This window comes from Haliotis rubra, unplaced genomic scaffold, assembly GCF_003918875.1.
Source record: "Haliotis rubra isolate DU_JTF1 unplaced genomic scaffold, ASM391887v1 Scf149, whole genome shotgun sequence".
Classification (NCBI taxonomy): Eukaryota; Metazoa; Mollusca; class Gastropoda; order Lepetellida; family Haliotidae; genus Haliotis; species Haliotis rubra.
Window position 1 is genome coordinate 1,668,973 of NW_025765436.1, and position 8,625 is coordinate 1,677,597.

Below are 8,625 nucleotides of genomic sequence, written 5' to 3' on the forward strand. Positions count from 1 at the left end.
TTTAGCAGCACTATACCCGTGCTCTTGGGTTTCGTCGACGTGCTTCAAGAGGCCTGCATCGCCTGTAACGTCTTTATAAGCCTGACATGCTCTAAAACAACTGAAGTAATGCTCAAAACGGCACACAACACAACTCACTCTGGTAAATATTTTAAAAGAAAAGTTTGGCTCATCCCGACTGCCAGTCAATTTGAATTAAGATCATTGAATCTAATGATCCAGTCCTTGTACTCGTCTCCTAACTGCTAAATAGTATCGCCATGTTCAATCCAACAATTCATGACTGTTTCAAGTATGCAGGAGATACCTCCAGCAATACGACAGTTCTTAAATCACCTAGATCTTGACTGCCAATCTGTACCAGTTTGCATAGCGTATATGCGATCCCAATTGTCACCATTCCCCAACCTGCAAGAAATGGCATGAATGGTCACAAAAGTTATGGTCCGTATCCACAAACACGAAACAGTTATGTTACAACATGTACGCAGGAAGGTGAAGACAAGGAGCACCCGTTTGACTCATGCATGTACTTGAGAAAATAGACTGACTCAGCACCATATGTGCTGTTTTTAAAGGGGCTGTTCGTCTTAATCCTGCTCGTTGTGAATGAAAGGAACGTTTTGCACATTATGGCATAACACTGTCTTAAACCTAGCTTAAACTCAATAGCCTGTGCTATAATTCCGCCCCTAAAATCATGAGATTGTGGCTAAGGCGTTGGCTCGTCACGCCGAAGACCCGGGTTCGATTCCCCACTTGGGTACAACGTGTGAAGCCCGTTTCTGGTGTCCCCTGTCGTGACATTGCTGGAATAATGCTAAAAGCGCAGTATAAAGCATACTCACTCACTCTGAACCACATCATGTAGGTTGGGCATTGAAATGTGACCTTCATAAATAACTGGGGTTGAATAATCACCAGGAACCTGATTGCAAGTCTCAGCTTAATGGATCTAGTGGGAATATGTTTTCCAGTTTAATGATGCATAATGTTCATATGTGTAGGGTAAGCTAAAAAGCACACGAATCGTTGGATGTCCTCTGCGAATATCGCTAATCTGTTTGCGATCCACATACAATTATCATACCCTTTGATATATGCTTTTACAGTTGGTGCTGAAGTTCTTGGGCAATAGAAAACAAAGTTTAACATTTTGATAAGAAAGAAAGCCTCGGTTTAGATTCCGCAGAGGTCGTTAGACAATGATATTCTTCCATAGTATATGACAAAAGTTGTCTGGAAGGCATGTGCTTCATGTTAGCATAATGCGTTGCTAGGAAAATACCATGAATACATACAGGTTACAGGTAAACTAATTATTGATGTGCCATTTAGTTGGAATTATGGAAATAACATCGAATTTCGTTAATTTTACATTATTTTGTACAACATTGCGTTAATGTTTATGACATCAAAGAGCATCAACGCCATGTAGATGCCCTCGTGTAGGCAAAGACAAAATGAGATATGGGTGAAAATGTCATAAGTCGTCTCGATGAACCCAGCTGTATTCGACCCAGCTGTTCCTGCTGAAGGCTCTATCTGTTACGGCTACCAGATGGACAACTAGTTTCACTTAGGCCAAGGAGAAAAGGCCGTGAACTGAATCTCGGGCAAAAACACAACAAAATGTTAAGAAAGACGCATCGGGAAAGCAATTTGGTGAAAAAAATGTGCTGTATATAAGCTTGACGATAAATATGACATTCAAAATATACTGAGCGTTGAATACTGATACGCAAGCCCCGGAAACAACGCGAGGTATGTACTGCACGTGCACATTTTGTGACGTCATAGTCAGACTCGGGTCGACTTAAGGGAAGTGACATTTTCATACTATCTGAGTACGTACACACAAAGGGAAATAGCAAGGCATCTGGTAATGGTTTAGGCAATATGGACTCTGCCAGAAAACATTCGTCCATTCTGTTTATGAAGGAGGAACTCCCGTTTAATTACACTCACTTTTCTTTTTGAACAATACCCAGTGCGCCTTTAAATAGTTGTTAGTGGAGTCTAAATTTACTCAACATCAGCCATTTAAAAACTAAAATTAACATTTACAGGTGCATTGAATCAACAGTGACAGATTATAATAAGGTCACATTCTGTTTTATCTACGAATGATAACAAAGGCATATTGCGAACAGCGATGGGTTTACTTTAATTCTATTTTAAACACGTCTCCTTATTCTATACACTGGAAAATATTTACAAATTGGCCGTTATTCCAGTGCAGAATTACTGTTTCTGTTTGATCTGGTGTTGGTTCAACTGGTGAAAGGCGCGTGTGGTTCCATTTGCGATACTTGACTTTGTGGAGTTAACTCCCTTAGTCGTGTCAGGATACGTTTATCTTAGGTTCGAATTTCAGATTCCCACGATTTTGATTTTTGGTGTGTAGGCTCGTTGGTTTTAAGTGGTGTTTGATAATAAACTACCAGACTAAAGAAAATGAAAAGGGAAAACTGGATTTGGCCAAAACATTACAAACGCTGCCAGATTAAAAACAGCCCTCTAAACACTCCAACTTAAGGTCCAAAACACACCTGTAACTGTATCAAAGACATCACTATCCAATAACAATTTCGGGTTTCGGTTTCTTTAAAGCCACCTTTACTTTTTTAGCCAACATTAAGCAAAAATGATACCGTTCAAAATAACGTTGAACCCAAATCATCCACTGCTGTTAACGCAGTTTAGGTAACTTTCCAATGATGTCACCAGGTAGTAACCTTGAAGGTAGTAGCCCAGAAGCTAGTGACCCAGAAGGTAGTAACCTAGAAAGTAGTAACCCAGAAAGTAGTGACTCAGAAGGTAGCGACCCACAAGGTAGTGACCCAGATGGTAGTGACCCAGAAGGTAGTAACCCAGAAGGTAGTGACCCTGAAGGTTGTGACCCAGAAGGTTGTGACCAACAAGGTAGTGACCCAGAAGGGAGTAACCCTCAAGGTAGTGACTCAGAAGGTAGTGACCCACAAGGTAGTGACCCAGATGGTAGTGACTCACAAGGTAGTGACCAAGAAGGTAGTGCCCCGATCGTAGTGACACAGAAGGTAGTAACCCAGAAGCTAGTGACCCAGAAGGTAGTAACCCAGAAGGTAGAAACCCAGAAAGTAGTGACTCAGAATGTAGTGACCCACAAGGTAGTGACCCAGATGGTAGTGACCCACAAGGTAGTGACTCATAAGGTAGTGACCTAGAGGGTAGTGCCCAGAAGGTAGTGACTCAGAAGGTAGTGATTCACAAGGTAGTGACCTAGATGGTAGTGACCCAGAAGGTAGTGACCAAGAAAGTAGTGCCCCCGATGGTAGTGACCCAGAAAGTAGTGACCCACAAGGTAGTAACCGAGAAGGTAGTGACCCAGATGGTAGCGACCAAGAAGGTAGTGACAAAGAAGGTAGTGACACTGAAGGTAGTGACCCAGAAGGTAGTGACCAGAAGAAGTAGTGACTGAAGGAAGGTAGTGACCCTGAAGGTAGTGACCCAGATGGTAGTGACCCAGAAGGTAGTGACCCTGAAGGTAGTGACCCAGATGGTAGTGACCCAGAAGGTAGTGACCCAGAAGGTAGTGACCCAGAAGGTAGTGACCAAGAAGGTAGTGACCCAGAAGGTAGTGACCCAGAAGGTAGTGACCCTGAAGGTAGTGACCCAGAAGGTAGTGACCCAGAAGGTAGTGACCCAGAAGGTGAGTGACCCAGAAAGTAGTGACCCCAGAAGGTAGTGACCCAGAAGGTGTAGTGACCCAGAAGGTAGTGACCAGAAGTAGTGACCAAGATGGTAGTGACCCAGATGGTAGGTGAGTGACCCAGAAGGTAGTGTGACCCAGGTAGTGCCCCAGAAGTGACCCAGAAGGGAGTAACCCAGAAGGTAGTGACCCTGAAGGTAGCGACCCACAAGGTAGTGACCCAGATGGTAGTGACCCAGAAGGTAGTGACCAAGAAGGTAGTGCCACCGATGGTAGTGACCCAGAAGGGAGTAACCCAGAAGGTGGTGACCCAGAAGGTAGTGACCCTGAAGGTAGTGAACCCAGAAGGTTGTGACCCAGAAGGTAGTGACCCAGAAGGTGGTGAGTGGGGTGACCCAGAAGGTAGTGACTCAGAAGGTAGTGACCCACAAGGTAGTGACCCAGATGGTAGTGACCCAGAAGGTGAGTGACCAAGAAGGTAGTGACCCCTGAAGGTAGTGACCCAGAAGGTAGTGAAAGGTAGTAACAGGTAACAGAGACCAGAAAGTAGTGACCCAGAAGGTAGTGACCCACAAGGTAGTGACCCAGATGGTAGTGACCCAGAAGGTAGTGACCAAGAAGGTAGTGCCCCCGATGGTAGTGACCCAGAAGGTAGTGACCCAGAAGGTAGTGACCCAGAAGGTAGTGACCCAGAAGGTAGTGACCCAGAAGGTAGTGACCCAGAAGGTAGTGACCCAGAAGGTAGTGACCCTGAAGGTAGTGACCCAGAAGGTAGTGACCCAGATGGTAGTGACCCACAAGGTAGTGACCAAGAAGGTGACCTACCGATGGTAGTGACCCCGAAGGTAGTGACCCAGAAGGTAGTGACCCAGAAGGTGGTGACCCTGAAGGTAGTGACCCAGAAGGTAGTGACCCAGAAGGTTGTGACCCACAAGGTAGTGACCCAGAAGGGAGTAACCCTGAAGGTAGTGACTCAGAAGGTAGTGACCCAGAAGGTAGTGACCCACAAGGTAGTGACCAAGAAGGTAGTGCCCCCGGTGGTAGTGACCCAGAAGGTAGTAACCCAGAAGGTAGTAACCCAGAAGGTAGTAACCCAGAAGGTAGAAACCCAGAAAGTAGTGACCCAGAAGGTAGTGACCCACAAGGTAGTGACCCAGATGGTAGTGACCAAGAAGGTAGTGACCCCGATAGGTAGTGACCCAGAAAGTAGTGACCCAGAAGGTAGTGACCCAGAAGGTAGTGACCACAAGGTAGTGACCCAGATGGTAGTGACCCAGAAGGTAGTGACCAGAGAAGGTAGTGACCCACAACCCAGGTAGTGACCCAGAAGGTAGTGACCCAGAAGGTAGTGACCCAGAAGGTAGTGACCCAGAAGGTAGTGACCCAGAAAGGTAGTGACCCAGAAGGTAGTGACCCAGAAGGTAGTGACCAAGAAGGTAGTGACCCAGAAGGTAGTGACCCAGAAGAGTAGTGACCCAGAAGGTAGTGACCCAGAAGGTAGTGACCCAGAAGGTAGTGACCAGAAGGTAGTGACCCAGAAGGTAGTGACCCTGATGGTGAGTGACCCAGAAGGTAGTGACCCAGAAGGTAGTGACCCAGTGACCAGAAGGTAGTGACCAAGAAGGTAGTGACCCCGAAGGTGAGTGACCACAGAAGGTAGTTGCCCACAAGGTAGTGACCCAGAAGGTAGTGAGTGATCCAGAAGGAAGTGTAGACCTGAAGGTAGTGACCCAGAAGGCAGTTACCCAGAAGGTAGTGACCCAGAAGGTAGTGACTCAGAAGGTAGTAACCCGGAAGTAGTAACCCAGAAGGTAGTAACGCGGAAGGTATTAACCCAGAAGGTAGTGACCCAGAAGGTAGTTACCCATAAGGTAGTGACCCTGAAGGTAGTAACCCATGAAGTAGTGACCCAGAAGGTAGTGACCCAGATGGTGGTGACCAAGATGGTAGTGAGAGAGAAGGTAGTGACCCAGAAGGTAGTTACCCATAAAGAAGTGACCCTGAAGGTAGTGATCAAGAAGGTAGTGACCCAGAAACTAGTAACCCAGAAAGTAGTGACCCAGAAAGTAATGACCAACAAGGTAGTAACCCAGAAGGTATTAACCCAGAAAGTGGTAACCCAAAAGTAGTGAACCAGAAAGTAGTGACCTAGAATGTAGTGACACTGAAGGAAGTAGCCCAGAAGTAGTAGTGACAGAAACTAGTGACCCAGAGTGGTGACCCAGAAAGTAGTGACCTAGAAGGTAGTGACCCAGAAGGAAGTAACCCTGAAGGAAGTGACCCAGAAGGAAGTGACCCAGAAGGTAGTAACCCGGAAGTAGTAACCCAGAAGGTAGTAACCCTGAAAGTAGTGACCCACAAGGTAGTGACCCAGAAGGTAGTGACCCAGAAAGTAGTAACCCAGAAGGTAGTGACCCTGAAGGTAGTGACCCAGAAGGTAGTGACCCAGAAGTTAGTAACCCGGGAGTAGTAACCCAGAAGGTAGTAACCCAGAAAGTAGTGACCCACAAGGTAGTGACCCAGAAGGTAGTTATCAAGAAGGTAGTGACCTAGAAAGTAGTGATCCAGAAGGTAGTAACCCGGAAGCAGTAACACAGAAGGTAGTAACCTTGAAAGTAGTGACACACAAGGTAGTGACGCACAAGGTAGTAACCCAGAAAGAAGTAACCCAGAAGGTAGTGACCCAGAAGGTAGTAACCCTGAACATAGTGACCCTGAAGATAGTAACCCGGAAGTAGTAACCCAGAAGGTAGTAACCTAGTAGGTAGTAACTCAGAAGTAGTAACCCAGAAGGTAGTGATCTAGAAGTAGTAACCCAGAAGGTAGTAACCCAGAAGGTAGTAACCCAGAAGGTAGTAACCAGAAGTAGTAACCCAAAAGATAGTGACCCAGATGGTAGTGAGTAAGGTATTTACCCAGAAGGTAGTAACCCAGAAGCTAGTAACTCAGAAGTATTAACCCAGGAGGTAGTATCCCGGAAGTAGTAACCTAGAAGATAGTAACCCAGAAGGTAGTGACCCAGAAAGTAGTGACCTAGAAGGTAGTGACCCAGAAGGAAGTAACCCTGAAGGTAATGACCCAGAAAGTAGTGACCCAGAAGGTAGTAACCGGAAGTAGTAACCCAGAATGTAGTAACCCAGAAAGTAGTGACCCACAAGGTAGTGATCCACAAGGTAGTGTCCCAGAAAGTAGTAACCCAGAAGGTAGTGACCCTGAAGGTAGTGACCCAGAAGATAGTAACCCGGGAGTAGTAACCCAGAAGGTAGTGACTCAGAAGGTAGTGACCCAGAAGGTAGTAACCCAGAAGGTAGTGACCCAGATGGTAGTGAGTAAGGTATTTACCTAGAAGGCAGTAACCCAGAAGCTAGTAACTCAGAAGTATTAACCCAGGAGGTAGTAACCCGGAAGTAGTAACCCAGAAGGTAGTAACCCTGAAGGTAGTGACCCAGAAAGTAGTGACCCAGAAGGTAGTGACCCAGAAAGTAGTGACCCAGAAGGTAGTGACCCAGAAGGTAGTGACCCAGAAGGTAGTGACTCAGATGGTAGTGACCCAGAAGGTAGTAACCCGGAAGGTAGTGACCCAGATGGTAATGACCCAGAAGGTAGTGACTCAGAAGCTAGTAACTCAGAAGTATAAACCAAGGAGGTAGTAACCCGGAAGTAGTAACACAGAAGGTAGTAACCTAGTAGATAGTAACTCAGAAGTAGTAAACCAGAAGGTAGTGATCTAGAAGTAGTAACCCAGGAGGTAGTAAATCAGAAGGTATTAACCCAGAAGGTAGTAACCCAAAAGATAGTGACCCAGATGGTAAGTGGGTAAGGTATTAACCCAGGAGGTAGTAACCCAGAAGGTAGTGACCCAGAAGAAGTAACCCAGAAGGTAGTGACCCAAATCGTAGTAACCCAGAAGGTAGTTACCTAGAGGATAGTGACCCAAAAGGAAGTAAACCAGAAGGTAGTAACTTAGAGGATAGTGACCCAGAAGGAAGTAAACCAGAAGGTAGTAACCCAGAAGAAGTAACCCAGAAGGCAGTAACCCAGAAGAAGTAACCCAGAAGGTAGTAACCCAGAAGAAGTAACCCAGAAGGTAGTAACCCAGAAGAAGTAACCCAGAAGGTAGTACCCCAAATGGTAGCAACCCAAAAATAGTAACCTAGAAGGTAGTATTCATCCAGTCCTTTCGAAGCTTTACAGAAAATGTCATTTGGTTGTATATAGAGTCGACTGAGTGTAAATGTTTTATAACATTTTAACCTGCTGATTTAACCATTTGCTTTTATAAGTAAGTGCTAAATGCGATCAGCTAATTTGGTTGATGGCACTCATTTGCATATGGACTCTATCCCCTTTTCACTGGCATCAGTGCAAGGCCTTTCGGAATATGTAGAAATGACACGCTATACCGCACTGCCTTTGTGTATATATAGAATGTATTCACATACATTTTACTGTTGCGCCTTCTCGAGGAACTTTTGCTGTTTCGTTGGGAGTATCGTTTAAGGCGCCGCAATTCTCTAGGCCTGCGTTATGTACGTCCCTGAGGCATTCCACAACCCTTTGATCGTTGGTACGAATACCAGACTTTCTCTGATTTTTCTCTTGTTTTACCTGCAGGTTCCACAAAAATGGTAAACATCTGAGTCTGGCATCACACACTGGTCTGTCATAGTCTGATATAAATGAAATAATGTACAAAAACAACTCACTCACTCTATATCAGCGAAAAGTCCAGTTTGAGTGCAAGTAGTGCATTAAAGTAAAAACTGGCATAGACATTAAATGGTGGTATTTTTGTTAGAGAAACACATGTTTGCTAAATATATCCATCTTTATGAAATTTGTGTCTGGAATCTTAACTGCGCAGTAAGGTAGCCTCGTGGTTAAAGCGCTGGCTAGAAGACATGGGTTCAACTCCAAGGAAAGGTCCGTGCAAC

The 8,625-nt window shown here is 45.3% G+C and overlaps 1 protein-coding gene across 1 annotated transcript; it reads left to right on the forward strand.

Annotated features, from left to right (window-relative positions):
- Window positions 1–3,265: 3,265 nt before the first annotated feature.
- Window positions 3,266–7,741, forward strand: LOC124269976. The gene is made up of 8 exons (XM_046704975.1): window positions 3,266–3,449; window positions 3,833–4,072; window positions 4,463–4,912; window positions 5,429–5,772; window positions 5,904–6,068; window positions 6,774–6,909; window positions 7,204–7,311; window positions 7,572–7,741. The coding sequence occupies exons 1-8, from the start codon at window positions 3,266–3,268 to the stop codon at window positions 7,739–7,741; spliced, it is 1,797 nt and encodes a 598-aa protein (XP_046560931.1).
- The last annotated feature ends 884 nt before the right edge of the window (window positions 7,742–8,625 follow it).

Coding starts and splice junctions, on each gene's coding strand:
- LOC124269976 (XM_046704975.1), top strand. CDS start 3,266: ATGGTAGTGACCCAGAAGGTAGTGACCAAGAAAGTAGTGCCCCCGATG. Junction 4,913..5,428: donor AGAAAGTAGTGACCCAGAAG/GTAGTGACCCAG, acceptor GTGACCCAGAAG/GCAGTTACCCAGAAGGTAGT. Junction 7,312..7,571: donor AGGTAGTGACTCAGAAGCTA/GTAACTCAGAAG, acceptor GTAACCCAGAAG/GTAGTGACCCAAATCGTAGT.